The following is a 17,605-nucleotide window of genomic DNA, read 5'->3' as shown; positions in this document are numbered from 1 at the left end:
ACTTTTACACCTAAACACACTAAGTCCAGCCGAGACTCGTCACGCATGTTGAGTTCTCGGAAGTAAGAGGCACAGGGAGAGCAGTCCACGGAATCGGTGTCCTCTGGGCGTTCCAGGTCGAGATCGCCGCACGACACACGGCAATCGTCTACAGTTGCCAAGAGTGCCTCGCTCCCCAAAGTCACGGAGGTACGTTCGTCAGAAGACAAATCCGACCTCCACCCTCAAGCCACACACCAGAGGTCGGCTCAGGCAGCCCGTTCCGCGGCTTCCTCCGAGTCCCGACGTGCACACTCGAAAGAATGGAGCACTGAGGACATAGACAGGGTGATGAGGAGAATGTCTTCCTTAGCCAATTTTTATGAAAAAAACCCACAGCATTTTCTTAGCTATACCCTTGACAATGCTACTCCTTCAGGATCCAAGGACCCTCAGCCTCCTAATAAGAGATCTTGGTTTGATACTCCAGCTCAGGGCCTGACTTCAGACCCTTACTACATCCAGCCTTACCAACAGTACCAGGATCACCCAGAAATACAAATGCTGGACGACCAAACAGGGGTCGAGTATTATGGAGATGACGAGGACCAGGATGAGGAGGAGGGGGACGAGGAAGAAGTCTACAATATGGACTCTCCGGTTCGCAAGGAACCACAAATTACTGACTCACCAATAGATAACCAGCCCCTTCTAAATGAGGTCTTGGCTTAACCTGCAGAGCACTTCCACATCGACACTCAGAGGGCGCCGGAAGAGAGGGACTTTGCAGAGGAGCCAGTGGGGGACAAAAGGCCCATTGCTCAAGCAATTCCTATTCTCAAGTCAATCCAGCGAAGAATTGATCCTTCCCTTACTTAAGCCCGACTCATTGGTAATCACAAATACCAGAAAATGAGCGGGGACACCTCTATCTTCATCTGAGGCTCCCCCAGACAAGGAGAGCAAGAAAATGTATGGGTTAGGAAGGAAGGTGGCCTCCACTTCCGCTTACCAGGCAGGAATCACCAATACCACCACTCTGCTGGCAAGCTATAATTGCCACAAGGGGGAGCAGGTAGCTGCTCTCATTGACTCCGCTCCAGAACCACTAAAGGGCCAGCTAGCCCAAATCACGTCGGAGGGTAGAGCCGTGTCCGGTTGCATTCTGAAGACTACCTTTGACGCCGCAGATAATGCAGGCCGGCTCATAGCAGAGAGCACTGTCATTAAGAGGCACGCTTGGCCAAGACAGTCGGGGTTTAAACCCGAGACACAGTCTACCCTTATTGACATGCCGGTGGAACCGAATGTCTTGTTTGGCATAGCAGTAGAGGATGCACTCAAAACTGCCAAAGACGAGTACGATGCCCTTAAGTCCCTCGGACAATTGACAAATAAGCCCACCAATCAAAGAGGGAATAGTAATTTTCGTCGCTCACGTGGCCAAAATTCAGAGGGGCTCCAATTACGCACAGGGACAGGGTACATCGTGGGGTGGCAACCAACAGACTACCCAAAGTTACAGCAGAGGTAATAAAAGGAGCTGTGGTAGAGGAAGAGGCAGCCCAGCCAGAGGCGGGACGCCTCCCACAAAACAGTGACGTTCCGCTCAGGGTCCCTTCCCACGCATCCCCAGTAGGGGGACGCATTTCCAACTTCACCCAAGCATGGGAAGGGATCACATCGGACAGTTTGGTGCTGTCCACAGTGTCCGCAGGATACTGCATCGAAGTGCTGGAGCGCCCCCGCAACCACCCTCCACGACAAGATACATTCCCTGGACCACCAAAAGATCTTCCTCGAGGAAATCGTCAATCTTCTCGCAAAGTACACGATAGAACTCGTCCCCGGCAACCAGGTAAACGAGGGTATTTATTCAACTTACTTCCTTGTGCCAAAAAAAGATTTGGCAATGCGCCCAGTATTAGACTTACACCCTGCAAATAAGTATGCCAAGCCCCAAATACTTTGCATGACTACTCTAAAAGGTAATCCCCCCTCCTAAAAAGAGGGGATTACATGGCAACATTGGACATGAAAGATGCCTATTTTCATATTTCCATGTTCCCAGCGCACAGAAGATTCTTGCGCTTCAAGGTGGACAGTCCGCACTACCAGTTCAAGGTGCTGCCCTTCGGTATAGCCTCGGCTCCAAGGGTATTCACCAAGGTACTGGCGGTGGCGGCAGCACACCTACGCAGGAAGGCAATCCCAGTGTACCCTTACCTGGACAACTGGCTCATCACGAGGGAAACCCCGGTAATTTGCAGATTCAACATCGAAAGAACTATCGATCTCCTCTTCGAATTGGGTTTCTCTATCAATCAGAAAAAATCAAGCATGGTGCCAAGCACCTCCAAACAGTTCCTAGGAGCTGTCCTAAACACTCAAGAGGGGTTGGCCTTTCCATCAGAGCAAAGAATTCGGAATATACTACTGCAAATTCCTCAATATCAGCCCGGTCGTCAGATAAGGGTGCGCAAAGCGATGCGTTTGCTAGGCACAATGGTGTCATGTATTTACCTGGTTCCCCACGCGTGCCTGCACATGCGACCCATGCAGGAATGGTTGGCGAAACAATGGTCTCAGGTAAGTGGTCAGTAGGACGATCTAGTGGTCGTTTCGCCAACACTTGTACAAAGTCTTCATTGGTGGACGAGAGAGAACCTGTCAAAGGGGAAACCCTTTTTCGATCTGGAGATAGAGGCTGAAGTTACTACAGACTGGTCCTTATCGGGGTGGGGAGCACACCTCCTTCACCACACAGCGCAGGGTCTCTGGTCTCACACAGTGGCCAAGAATCACATCAATCTGCTAGAGCTTCTGGCAGTCTTCTGAGCGCTTCGAGCGTTCAAACCCCACCTAATGAACCTGTCAGTGCAGATTTTAACAGACAGCACGACAGCAATGTTTTACTTCAACAAACAGGGAGGGACTCGTTCGCCAAATCTGTCCAAGCTTGCCCAGAAAATGTGGACATGGGCACTCAGACGGAACATTTACCTCTCATCTCAATATGTTCCAGGGGATCTCAATTCACTAGCAGATGCTTTAAGCAGAGATCCCCTCCCGGAAGAACACGAATAGTGTCTACACAGAGAAGTCGTAGAAGACATCTTCTCACAGTGGGGTTTCCCCACTATAGACCTATCCGCCACAAGCGAAAACAGGCAATGCCCTGGATTCGCATCCAGGTTCCACCAGCCAGACGCCAAGGGGAACGCCCTGTGGATGAACTGGTCAGGGATGTTTGCCTACGCTTTTCCACCAACCCCTCTCATGAGGAAGGTGGTCAACAAGATGCACAGGGAATCGATGACGCTCATCCTAGTTGCTCCCATGTGGGTGAGGCAACCGTGGTTCTCACACCCACACCTATACAGACTAGCAGTGTGCGAACCCATCAGACTCCCGTGCTGGCACAACCTACTATCCCAGCACCAAAGTCAAACAGTGCATCCTCAACCCAGCTCAATGAACTTGGCAGCATGGCTCCTGAAGTCATAGAGCTTGGACATCTCAACTTACCAGAGAGGTGCATGGACATCCTAAAGGAATCGAGGAAACCAAACACAAGGCACTGTTATTTTGATAAACGGAAAAGATTTGTTATCTGGTGCCAGAATAAGCAAATCAACCCAGTTGATTGCACTCCTTCCAATATTGTCACCTATATGCTCCACCTGCTGGATGCAGGGTTGATATTTAATTCACTCAAGGTACACCTGGCGGCGCTGTCAGCCTTCACCACCTCCCACAACAAGATTTTGTGGTGTAAAGTACCAGTGGTTAAAGCCTTCATGGAAGGGGTAAAGAGACTCCACCCTCCAATTTCAAACCCACCACCAGGATGGGACCTTAATGTGGTGCTTGCTAAGCTCATGGGCCCACCCTTTGAACCCATGCATAAAGCCAGTCTCAAACACCTGACCTATAAAACTGCCTTCTTAGTAGCCATTACATCCATAAGAAGGGTCATTGAAATTCAGGCTGTGTCAGTGCAGGATCCTTTCTTTACTGTTCATAAGGATAAACTGGTTCTACGAACACTCCCTAGGTTCTCACCTAAGTTCATTTCATAATTCCACGTTAACCAGTCCATTGAGCTTCCGGACTTCTTCCAAGAACCCAAAAGCTCTGCTGAGGTGAAACTACACACTCTAGATGTGCAAAGAGCGGTCCTCTGCTATGTAGACAAGACCAGGCCGCTAAGAAAAACAGACCAACTGTTTGTCTCCATAGCTACATGCAGAGAGGGAGATCTCGTCTCTAAAGGTGCCGTCTCGAAGTGGATAGTCATTTGTATTCAGCTATGTTACTTGCTTTCTGAAAAGACTCTGCCTTTTACGCCAATATCCCACTCTACAAGAGGCACTGGGGCCACTCTGGCTTTCATTGCAAATTTACCCCTTGACACTATTTGCAAAGCAGCTAGATGGAGCTCTATTCACACTTTTACTCAGCACTACTGCATTGACACTCATTCCAAGACAGATACTCAAGTGGGACAAGCGGTTCTAAGACACCTGTTTGCTCATGACCCTTCTCACATCCCACCGCCTTCTTCTAACACTGCTCGCTAATCTACGTACAGATTCCACAAGCCCCAGAAAGGATACATTACTCACCGTAATCTTATTTCTGATGCTTGTATCTGCTTAGATTCACATGCGCCCGTCCTTCCTCCCCTCTGAGAGAAGGCGCATGGATGCTTCTAGTCTTATCTATCTATCTGCTTGGATAATCTGTACTCGCGCTACTCCTCATGCTACCTCATGTCAGAAAAAATACAATCTGAGGGTCCTACACGTGTGAGGGATCATGGGGTACAGTGGACGTCACACTAGGGATAGTATTACTGGCACGCCCTATGTCGACGCCCATTTTCGAGTTTCGAAAAACAAACTAATACTCTGCAGCTTCCACTAGATGTCAGCCTATGCACAGTATGTGAATCCAAGCGGATACAAGCATCAGAAATACGATTACGGTGAGTAATGTATCCCATATATATCTTGAAAGCCTTGTACCACAGTGCAAGTTGGATGGAGTGCACTCCAGGAGGCAGTTTAGAGCAGAAAATCTACACCAAACACAGGAGACCAGGAGTTGCCAGGCAAAAAGTGATTCTTTAATTGATTTAATGCCCTGGACAAAAGAAAAAAACACGAAAACGACATGTTTCGCGGCAAACACACCACGTGTTCACGTTTAGGGTATAGGCACTAGGTAAGGACTTATGAACTGGCGTCATCTCTATGGTCACCATGAATAGAGTGACTTAGAAATCCAGACTGTGAGTTGTCAAGTTGTCACCGTATTTAAACGGTGTACTTGGAGCAGTAAGTCATGGCAAATACATGAAAGCGTCTTTAAAAGAGCATGAAAGTTAATACACAATGTTCCTTTTTTTGCACTTGACAACATTTATAAACTGCATGGCAATATTTTATCCATCATTAATATTTAACACGCAGAAAGTATTCCATGACAGTAGCAGCTTGTTTAGAATGTATACTAAATATCGTATCTCATTATGTGCTGCCTAGCTGTATTTTTACTTCCAAATAGGGAAAATTAAACGGCAATTAAAGTTTTTTGTTCCACAGCACCATTCAGTAAATAAAATGCAATACATGACTCGAATTCACACACAGTAATGTGTTTAAATGGCCATTAGGATTCGGGATCTCTGATTGACTTACTGAGATACGTGCTGCAACGTTCTGAAAAAGCTGGTCTTTACAATATGGACATGGGATGTCTCAAATGAGGTGTGGTGCTTACAAGGTGTTACGGTGTTATCAGTAAAGTGCATAGTGCTCCTGGCAATATGTTCAGATTCCTATGTTAGAAATCACCTCTTTAAAGGTGCATTTGCATATAATTGGTAGATGTGCAAATTTGCAATATTCAACATAATGTTCATAAAGTGTGATATGCTATTAGCAGCTAAAAGGTAGTATTCCCTATGCAGGGATACATTATATGCACTAAGCACTTTATGTCTGAACATTACATAGCCATATTTTACACTGCCTGGTACGCTAGATATTATTGCAATACATAGATTGAATCCATAAAATCACTGAAATACAACCTTAGTACATTATAAGACACCTCGAGCATTTTGCTAACCTAATGTGCAGTTTAAAAAAAGGGGACAGAATGGATAATGTGCAAAAGTTATAAGATGCCAGTTAACCAGTGTTCGTAAAAGCAAAAATATGGCACACACTATGAAAAAGAAAGAAGTATAAAATAAAATGGCAATGGGAGAGGGGAATCTAAAATTCATTCAATTCTTTTTTTAAAGAGTAAAATATTAAATTGATAAATCCTCTGACCCAAATGCAAGTGAAAAGCACTTTCCTGTCACAACAGCTGTCAAGCTCCTTTGCTCCTTTGTGCAATAAAACATTTACATACTGATTCGGTCGAAACCACCTCTAAAAAGTGAAAAATGAAAGTCATCCAATAGGATTATGCTAGAGGATACTAGAGAAACCCCTCATGTTAGGAAATGTTAGGGTCTGGGGTCTGTGTAAAAATACATGCCTAGTCAACTCAGAGTATATTTCATTGTTTTTACGTGCCTAAGAAGGTATAGAGTTCTTCATCCAGGTTATGGCCTTTTGGTTTCTTGGTTTCCAAGTCTAGGATGTACTTGGTCTCCGATTGTCTAAGAAGGAGCTCCCCGATTACCACCCCTTGGTGTCTTCTGAACAGTATATATACCAAAGTAAGTAAAGCCTTCTAGTTTTCCTCCATGTTTTTCCTGGAAATGTAGAGCCATCGGGTATGTGGGGTCAATATTTTTAATGGCTCTTATATGTTGGAGTATCCACAATTTCAATTTGCCATACCATTTGACACAAGGGCAGGTAAGAACGTATACGACATAATCTGTTTCACATGTGATCCTTGATTTTATGATCACATTCTTGTGTAATACAGGATGATGGGAATTTTTGATGTTTTTCGCAAACTTACACACCTTGCATTTCATACATTTCTGAAAACCGCCTGAGTTGGCACTTAACCAGCCTTGGCCTCCTGGGGTAGTTGTAGGACTCATGTAACTGGATACCAGGCGATCCTTTAGTGAGGTGGAGCCTCTAAAAGTAATATTTGTTATTACCCAAAGGACTTCCCAGGTGCTCATCTTGTTTGAGTATATGTCAATGTTTGTGCATTATATGGCGTATGTTGTTTGAAGATTTACTAAACGTTAAGATGAGTCTGGTATCTGTTTCATCCACATTTGCCTCGGTTTGAACTTTGGACATCAATAAAGTAGAGCGATCCTTTTCTTGTGCTTTGTTATACGCTCTTTCCGACACTCTTAGGATAACCTCTTTGTTGAAAATTTAGGGCCATACTTCTGCATTCCTTATCAAATGTTTTGAGTTTGGAACAGTTCCGCCTTATGCGTATAAATTCACCATAGGGTATGCTCCACTTCAGGGCTGTGGGGTGGTTGCTTTTTGTGTGAAGAGGTGTGTGTGTGTATATATATATATATATATATATATATATATATATATATATACTGTTTTTTTTTTTGTTTTTGTTGCCACTGTTCTTTCCCTATTCCTTCCCCCATTTAGCCTTGTGGTGCTTTGAAGCACAATGCTGGTGTATAAAGTACCTTACAAAAGCTCAATAAAATAATCTAAGACCACTGGTGGGAAATAGCAAAGAACACAAGGAGAACATTATGCACCTACCCATTTATGCTGCTTTTTCAAGTTCCAGATGTTACAACAGAGTTCGAGATTGGGGCATTAAATTAGAATCTTTTTACAAAGGGCACATTGAATTAAAAGATTTAATAAAATGAAAGGTTTCTCAGAATGCAAATCTGACTTCAATCTCTCAGAACATAATAGATTGTAATACTGGCAGCTGAGAAACTGGGTATTGCAAACTGGCAATAAAGCAGGTGTGAGTCGACCCATTGCAGAGCTAGAAGAAAAACGTGCAATTAGCATCCTCACCTAAGGGACACATCTCTGAGCTATATAAGATAATTATGGAACCAGGAACTCAGAACGAGGGGCCTAATAGGGAAGGGGCTGGTAAAGTGAGTTGGGAAGAGTCCAAGAGTGTCCAAATGACAGAATTTCAATACAAAATACTGTACCGCTGGCTGGCATTATACACTAGCCAAACTGCACAGATTCCAGCCCAACAGGACCTTTCTTTGCTAGAGGGGATTCGTAGAAGTCTGTTCTTATGTGCACCCAGGGGCGCCGAGTACAGGGGGCTCCGGGGCCCAGCCCCCCCCCCCCCCCCCCCCCGGCAAAATCAACTGCATCACTTCTCTCCGGCCGTGTAAAAGTGCGAACATGTCCGATTAAGCCCTCCGCTCTAGGACTCATATTGGTGTATGGTCCTGGAGGGGAGGGCTTAGGGCAGCGGTATTCAAACTGTGGGGCGCGCCCCTCTGGTGGGCTGCAGCCTCATGCCCAGGGGGGCGCTCATCCACAGTTTGAAAGAAAAAAAAAGAGGATAAATTACCAAAGGATCAGGCTGTTGCTTCATCAACAAGCAGCAGCCCGATCCACGGCCCCTGCCACACATGCTTAGTGCGACAGGGGCCGGGCCTTTGTGAGGCCTGGGGCTCCATTAACAGCCTATTTTTGAAGACAAAAGAAGGTGTGTGCTTTTTGTTTTCTTCATAAATAGGCTCCTAATGGAGCCTGAGGCCCCACAAAGGCCCGGCCTCTGTCATGGGTGGTGGCAGCAGGGTAGTTTCTAGCCCATTTGGTGCCCAGGGTGAAACACTAGGAATGCGCCCCCCCCCACCTCGCGCCCCACTCCCACCGCGCGCCTCTCCCAAACTCAATATAACACTTCACAACATTGGGACACAGGGACCAGTGGGGGCACAACAGTGGGGCACAGGGACCAGTGGGGGCACAATAGTGGGACACGGGGACCAGTGGGGGCACACATTGGGACACGGGGACCAGTGGGGGCACACATTGGGACATGGGGGGCAGGGGACCAGTGGGGGCACACATTGGGACACTGGGAGCACAACATTGGGAAACTGGGACCAGTGGGGGCACACATTGGGACAATGGGACCAGTGGGGACACAACATTGGAACACTGGGACCAGTGGGGACACAACATTGGGACACGGGGACCAGTGGGGGCACACAGTGTGAAAAGGGGACCAGTGGGGGCACACACTCGGACACAGTGTGAAAAGGGGACCATTGGGGCAGGGGACCAGTGGGGGCACACACATCTTCAAACACAGTGCATTCGGATCGTGGAAGTGCACAGACAGTTCCAGGGGGGGGGGTCCAACTGCACCCAGTTGGTGGATACTAGGGTAAGTGCAGAAAGAGCCACTCTCTTGGGTCCTTTCTCAAGTGCATTGAGGGTGGGGCGAGTGCAGGGCGCTGAGGCAAGTGCAAGAGAGGACTGGTGGGGTGCCAGGGACCTGTGAGACTTTAAGGTACACCAGGCGGCCAGTCAGCAAGCTGTAGAGAAAAGGAGGGAGAGAGAAGGAAGAGGAGAAAAGGAAGGTCTTAAGGAGTTTCCGGACCTTAAGGATAATAAGGCTCAAGACAGAGGGTGGCAGGGGGGCTATTCCAGAGGGAGGCCCCTGCTGAGGATAAGTACCTCCATCAAAATCTCTGCTTGGAGAACCGGCTAATTCGCAGAAGGTTGGAGGTAGATGAGTGGAGGGCTCGGGAGGGACAGTATTTAGGTAGGCAACATTGCAGATGGGTAGGTTCAAGGCTCCAGAAAGCCTTGTGGACAATGCAGAGGGTCTTCAACTTGATCCTTGCAGCCACAGGGAGCCAGTGAAGGGATTGCAGTGCCAGAGAGATGCAGCCGCTGGTCTTGAGGCCAAGGATAAGTCTTGGGCTTCTGTTCTGGATGAGTTGCAGAGGGCGCAGGGCAGAAGCAGGGAGGTTGAGGAAGAGGCTGTTGCAGTAGTCCAACCTAGAGAGAACCGGGCCTCTGGAGACAGAGCCGCTGGGGGAAAGTGAGAAAGGGTAGAGTACCTCTGAGGAGGTCTAGCTGATATACTTTTTAGTGACGTCAGAAATGTGAGAGGAGATGGACAGAGTGGAGTTGAAGATCCCTCCAAGGTTTTTAGCCTTGCAGGTGGGTGCAGGCGCTTGGCCAAGGGAGGCCGGCCAGAGTGAAAGTAGATAGGCGGGAGCAGGGGTGACAGACAGTCGGATATGAGCGAGGAGGAGGAGGCAACTGAGGGTAGCCTGAAAGATAGTTGTGTGTCACATGCACAGCACTGGAAGTTAGAGGTGAAAGTGACAATTACACGTGCTAAGGCAGCCATATCGACGTTGAAGAACCAGGGGGATAGGTTAGATCCCTGGGGGTATACCACAAGTTGAGAGAGCGATAGTTGAGAGAAAGGCTCCGAGTTCCACCTGGGATGGGCGTCGGAGAGAAAGGAGGTTAACCACACCAGAGCCTGAAGTGTGATTCCCAGTGTGTCACAGAGCCGTGCAATCAGGATGTTGTGGTTAACTGTGTCAAAGGCAGAGGAGAGGTCAAGGACAATGAGGACAGAGGGAGTGTTAGTGTCAAGTTTCAGAGCAGTTCTTCACAGGTGTTCAGAAGAGCAGTTTCCGTGCCTCTGGATACTCAAACAGACTGATGGTCGTGGAAGCACCCAAACAATTCAGTGTGGAGGGTCAGCTGAGAGATAGCCAACTTCTCCATGAGTCTGCCCAGGAAAGGAGTGATAGAGATCGGGCGGTAGTTTGCCAGAATGGAGGGTTCAACAGAGGGTGCACAAGGGAGTGCTTAAGAGCCGTTGGGAAAACTCCAGTGGAAAAGGAGAGTTTGCAGAGATCAGCCAAGGCTCGGGTGAGGGAGTCAATGTTGTCCTTAATGGTTTTGGAGGGGCAGAGAGGTCCACCTATTTGGATGAGGCCTTCATGGACCGGACCTGTCTGGCGACCTCATCGGGTGAGACGGGTGAGAGAGAAGAGAGGGGAAGTGGTGGGGGGGGGCCAAAGAGGCTCCAGTGTAGGTGTATGGTGTGGTGTGGTGTGGAAGGGAGGGAGGAAAGGATGTCTTCGGTTTTTGTGATGAAGTGTGCAGCCAGGGCTGAGCAAAGGTCCTGGGTGGGTGTGACAGAAGAAGAGGCTGCTTCAGAATTGGTCAGTTCCTTACAGACTGAAAAGGTTGGTGGTGTTTGATACCACGGAGATGCAGGCTTGAATAAAGGCTCTTTTCTTGGTGCGGATGAAGAGTCGATATCACCTTTGAAGGACGCGGCAGGCCAGTTTGTCAGAGGGTTCGCCCGAAAAATTCCATTTCCGCTCAGCTGCCCTACATTTGCGTTTTAGGGCTGCCAGATCGGAGTCGTACCAAGAGTTGCACTTTTTGGGAGACTTCAGACGGACCCTCATGACATGACATGACATTTTGTAAAGCTCAGGCAATATTATGCGACCACAGGTTGACGGAGCCTTTGAGCCACATATGGAAGTACTGTGGTTTAGGCGGACATGGAGCGATCGCTCCTGGGAAGCAAGCGGTAGAGCCGCCCACACTCAGTGAGGACTGCAGTCTGCAGGGGGGCGGTAGGCTCCATGCTGTCCACTGCCCCCCACAGTAGTTCCGCTCTCAGCCCCTGATGCCCTGCGCCCCCAGCCATGGAGCCCCGGGGACGGGTGACTGGGCTGAGCCTGGCACTGGGCCTCGTCTCACTGGCGGCGGCGCTGCTCGTCACCGACACACTGCCATCTTCAGCAACCACACCCCAGTCCTCCACCCCCAATCTTGCTGAGATATCTCGCAGGCACTGACTCTGGCTTTGTTGATTTGAAAAGTCTGCTTGGGGCTTGATGTTGAACCCTTTCTTGAGCCGCCACATAGCCCTTCAATGCAGTTTTTCAGCATGTGTGTTCTGCAAGTAAGTAAGCACGCTTAAAGTGGGTTTGCGCACTGGTACATCTACTTACATGGTTGGCAGTGTAGTTTTCACGGCACCTCGGTCCAGGGGTCCTCCTCACCTGTCCTGACTCCTGCGCCGTGGTCGTCGCCCTGCACTGCAGCATTCATACCATTGAGTTGACGATCGGATCGGTCAAGGGGGCACTTGTGGTGCTTGGTGGCGTGCTAATGCACATTGCACAGGTGCCAGCGCTGCCACCACGCCCATTCACCCATCGTGACCCTGATTCGGCCCCAAGTCCCAACCTTCACTGCGCCACCTGGTCTGCTGCTGCAGCCAGCCTTACTGCAGACAGTAACTAACAGGACCCGTGCTATCACCAGGCAAGGCAGTAGTGTGGGGGTGTTAAAAAAAGCATTTTGCCGCTCCAACATTTCCAACATATAGGCAAGCGCCTAACCTTGCCTAGTGATAGCACTGGCTCTGCCAGGGCCTCTAATAGCAGTCCCTGACCGATTAGGTTTATGCTCGTTTCTTGGAAGGTAAGACGTTAAGCATAGGTGGGATGTACTTTTTTTACTGACTCCTTCATTTTTTAAATAAGGGGTGTTTCAAATGAATGTTGAAAACCAGGAAAGTGGGAGTTTTAAAAAACATGGAGACAACCATGGCTACAACATTTAGACGTGAGTGCTTCCTTCAGTCCCAAACATCACTTGGGTGCAGGGTGAGCCTGGGTAACTGCTTTTTAACATTGTACACTACTTTACCAGAATTTCTGGTAAACTACAATGTTAAAAGCAGTTAACAAACTTCCCCCCCCAAGTCTGAAACCACACTTGATTGCATTATACTTCAGCGAGGATTGCATTATACTTCAGCAGAACATCTGATGTGTCCACTGAAAGGTTTAAGATTAAGCTACATCCCTAACTCTATCTGGTTACCCAGAGGTAACATCTTAGCAAATATCACTTGTGGCAGGCCATTCTACAGCAGCACTATTGTAAGTTTGAATTGTTGATGTTTTACTGAACTATGGCACCACACACGTCTTGCTTGGTAGTTTTTAATCGGGAAACGTCTTCACTTCTCGTTTCCCTTGAATTGGGAACTTTTTTTTGGTGGTGGTACTCCACCTTGCAGCTGTACCTTCTGTTTAGCAAGCATTTCATTCTCCCATCCTAGTTGTGTTGCTCTGCCTTTTGAGGGAGGGCTACTACAACCCGTACGATTATAGAGCGGTGGAGTAGGGGCAGTGATGTCTTACTGGAATGCAACTTGATGGCTTAAATCTCCTTCTTACTTGACTTTAGTATATGCAGTGCATGCTAGCCAATGTTTCCAATGTTCTGCGCTGCGCGCCCCCCCCCCCTGCGCACCGTTGCACCAGGTGGGTGACTACATGCAAATTTGCGGTCATATAACTGCCAGTGATGTCACTTCCTGTATTTGCCCCCCCCCCCCCCCCCCCCCCCCTCTCAGGGAAATTCATAAGTCGGCTCCCCTGTGTGCACCTACTATTGGCTAGTGGTTGTGATCAGCAGTGGGTGAAAGGGTTGGTTACCCTATGCCTGATGACCCTGCTTTCCTTTTGGCGGTAGTCTCGGGGAGGGAGAAAACACCTATTTCTAAAAGAGATCAAATATTTGTAAATAACGTAATACTAGCGGCTAATTGGTGCATTCTCTGTGTGGTGTAAACCAGATTAACCATCCTAGATAATGTAGTTGACTTGGTGCTGGAGTGTCACAGTAATGGAGAGAACCCTACGAAAATGTCAATGCTAGCTGCTCCCACTTGCTACAGCATGCTGCAAGAGATAAATAACATGGACCTATATTGCCCGACCAGAACCCTTATGTGCAATGGGCATGTATGTACGCCCTGAATTACCATAAGGAATCATTGTAGGCTCCGCCCACTGCCGCAGTTAAGTTCAAGGGCCCCCCCATTATTTTGGTTTGGTTTGTGAGTGTAATATGTTTAATACCTATGAAATTGCTGTTTCGGTTTTCCGATGGAGGTTCAGGATTAGGGAGTTTAATACTGATGAATTATTGTATGATGAGGATGAAATGCTATTATATTTGGAAAAACGCATTTTTCAGTTTAGTTTATCTGCAAAGGATGATATTTAGGAATGTGACATTCGATTGTCAGATGGATTTGCAGCTTTTCTCCCTCGCCCAACCCCAGTGACACCCACTCTCTTCCCATATCAGTACGACTCCTTTTTTCTAGTTGTACAACAAAAAAAGCCTTCTGTATCTCTTCCCGTCACTCGCCAGTGCCCCTAAAGCTTGAGCCGAACAACTGTTCCTCTCTACACAAACCTGACTGGTCGATGTGCTGGCTGCGCTGGACTTTCACATATGGTTACGTGGGTCCCTTCATCTCGATTCATTTGTCTCCCTACTTTGCAGCACGCCCACTGGACATTTAAAAATAACCCAAACATAAATGTTACTTTTCAGTGACAGGAAATCACTCCCAGTACCCACCTTTCCGGTTTCCTTTGTGAGGAAAGGAAGGTCTTTGGCCGCGGCGGGGAACGTCATTCTTTCATGCCTTTTTTCCAGTTGATTTTCCTGTGCATATTAAACCGGTCTTGTACTAATAACAGGGATCTTCGTAGGGTTGTTATTGTGCACAAGTGCCCACGTTTGGGAGACGGAAATGAGATTACTGTATGTGGACCAAAACAGAACTGCGCAGACCCATTCTCGACACCTGCCTACCATCCGGTTTTCGTTGTTGCCCTCCAATTTAAATTGCGGTTACAAAGCCAACTTTTAAAAAACGTTATAAAAGCCCCTCTATTCACAGGGCGGAAAGCAAGCAGGTGCTGCGATGTCCTTTCCCGTCGACTGTGCGTTCGTTTGCAACACCCGAATGCAGCGTGTCAACACCCGTAGATGTAACTTGTGAGGAGGGGCTCTGTTCTTTGATGGGTATTACTATAAAAACCACACGGACTGAACGTTGATGTTCTAATGGAATGCAGCAGTACATTCATGCCCGTTTGTAGGTTCAATTCCCAGGGATGACACTAAATAGCGACTTTGCCACCTCCGATAAATGCACTACGTCAATTATTAGCGGTGTAGTTGAACTTGTGCCAAGCTTACACCAGCCACAAAAATCCTAAGTTTCAAGAGTATGCACATTGTGTGTAAATGGCGTCAATTATTGGAACGTTCACCATAAAGCCCCCGGCCCTCAGATATGTTTCTAACCGTTTCGATATTACTTTGATCTAAAAAGCACGCTCTCATTATGCGCACTTAACTAAGCAAGAGAGCCTGATTGGCAAAAAAAAAAAAACCTGAGTCGCAAGCCCTGATCTTAAGCAAATAAGGCTAGCGTTTACCACTATATATCTTTGTTCCATATTTCTTTGGAAAGTCTTTTAATGATTCCAAGTTAACTCTGTGATCCCAATTAAATGTTCGTGTTTATTAATGTTTTCTAGAGTACGTTTACCTCTTTACTCATTTGAGCCACATAACCATTGTACCAGTTTACTAAGTGTTCTATTGTTTTTCTATACTTAATTACAGAGCACCCGAAGTCGGCAAGGCGAGGAAAGAAACCCTGAAGTTGAACTTGAAGTAATGAAACTTTGTTATAAATATTTCTCGATTTTGTTTGTTATGTTGATTGCCTGTTTTAGAGCTTAGAATGTGGTGAGGTTGTTTCAGATCGCTAAGGGGTTGGATGGGGGTGTCCCACGGCAAGGAGATGGTAAAGAAAGCACTTGAGTAGGGGGTCAAAATGTGGACTGCTTTCTTTGTATCAGACGACGAACATAGACCACTTCAAAGCACTTAAGCTGGTAATACAAACATTATCAATATTAAAAACGGGTCCTGGTGCGGAGGGCCTCCCACTTTTATTTACCAAGCAATTTTAGGGTATATTGATCTCAGGACGGGCAATGAGGCTAGAGAAAGTTCACTGTGTTACTTTCAATGAAAGAGCGAGTGCAGGCAGATTTGTTGCCCACGTTCCAACAAACCACGGTTGACAGTCCAACTGTTTTTCCTAGCGACAGAGTCCCTATAGATACTACTATTGAATGTTTTCTTTTGAAAATGCTCTGATTGGTTCGTACAGTCACAGTAATATAAAGAGATGGAAATTTCAGTCCGGCTTGGTTGAATGAGAGGGTGGGTGTTGGGGTGTTTTTGTATAGAAGTGATGGCCTTTACATGCTGCAGTACCACAGTGGGCATCAGGGCCGGCCCTAGGATTTGCGGGGCTCTGGGCAGCACAAGTTGTGTGGGGGCCAGGCCCCCTTATTTACATAAATAGTGACATCTGTGTAATTACGGAAAATTGTAGCAGAGAATCAGTCTTTAATACGCAAAGGTATTGTGAGAAGTTGAATTCAAAAATCTTCCCGATTCTCCTTCCCTCCCGGTCCCCTGCTTCCATTGGTCCTCTCGGCCCTCATCACCGCTCCTCCCAGGGCAGCCCTCTGCCTGTGCAGCCCTGCAGCTAAGGGCCCCAAGGCAAAGGGGAGCTCCTACAGAGGCGGCTCCAAGATGTGTCTGCCGGTGTCAGCAGGGGAAGCCAAGGAAGCCAGCAGCTAACGGACACCAACAAAAACTGTAAGTGTGGCTTGGGTGGAGTGTAGAGCAATTACTCTACACCAGAAAACCCCTGCCACTCTACCTTACCATCCCATCCCATAACATAGACTGCCATAGATTTAGCCCATGCATACCTAGAAAGTTGTGTGACCACAAGCCGGATATCAACCATGACAGTGTTTGAAATGTTGCCTTGCACTGCATCCTAACATACTAGTCAATGTTAACAAGTGTCACACCTGGAGGGATTTGGGGACGGTGGCCTGCGCCATATATAGACAGAATTGTGAATGTTAGCATGTGCCACACTTAGAATTGAGAACATCAGCCTGCGCCGTATTTAGACAGGATTGTGAATGCTAGCGTGTGCCAAACTTAGACGGACTTCCTAACTTCGCCCTGCGTCGCATCTAGATAATATTGTGAAGGCTAGAGAGTGCCACACCTAGATGGAACTATGAAGATTATCAAGCACAACACTTAGAAGGAAATGAGAATGTTAGCACTTGGATAGAATTGTGAACATTGGTCTGTGCGGTATCTGGATAATATTGTGAAGATTGGCGAGTGCCACACTCGGACTGAATGGAGTAGGTCAGCGGGTGCTACACTTAGACAGAATCGTGAATGCTTGCATGTTAAATGTCACAAAACCCACTAATCAATATAAACTCAAACTCTCTGCACACTTAAAAACAAATCTCACACAACCATCTCTTGCACAACAAGCTGCACGCACTTCACCACACTGCAACAACACACAAGTTGCACCAACAGCACACATGGACTGACACCGGTTATAATACTCGCACCAAACTTCAGCAAACGGTGTCTACCGAGTTGAAGCGGCCAACAGTACACCACTCCTCTCACTATCCTACTCCCTCTTCACCTTACTAACCCATCCCACCTGCTCATTTACAGATCCTCCAGAACGCCTGGGGACCAATTCCGTTGGTGACGGTGCGCTATATAAGTACAGTTAACATAACATGAGTAAGACAGGAGAAAAGTACACTGCGACATCCATCCAGTATATGAATTATCACAGGTAATATTTACCTACATGGCAATATCAGGAGTGAGGCTCTTTTTAAAGTACCAGACAGTGAGCTGAATACCTTGTAGAG

At 47.3% G+C, this 17,605-nt stretch overlaps 1 protein-coding gene across 3 annotated transcripts in view; it reads left to right on the top strand.

Moving 5' to 3' along the window:
• The window catches only part of NAA35 (N-alpha-acetyltransferase 35, NatC auxiliary subunit), a 1,572,250-nt gene that overhangs the window by 235,842 nt on the left and 1,318,803 nt on the right, over positions 1-17,605 (top strand). For all 3 annotated transcript variants that reach the window (XM_069625850.1, XM_069625849.1, XM_069625848.1), the window contains exon 9: positions 15,441-15,491. In XM_069625850.1, coding sequence (XP_069481951.1) covers positions 15,441-15,491 — 51 coding nt within the window. The remainder of the gene's footprint in view (positions 1-15,440; positions 15,492-17,605) is intronic.

Source organism: Ambystoma mexicanum, chromosome 6p, assembly GCF_040938575.1.
Source record: "Ambystoma mexicanum isolate Mex_15411 chromosome 6p, UKY_AmexF1_1, whole genome shotgun sequence".
In the NCBI taxonomy this organism is placed as follows: domain Eukaryota; kingdom Metazoa; phylum Chordata; class Amphibia; order Caudata; family Ambystomatidae; genus Ambystoma; species Ambystoma mexicanum.
Note: the sequence above shows the minus strand (reverse complement) of the source record. Positions and strands in the feature narration are given on the sequence as shown.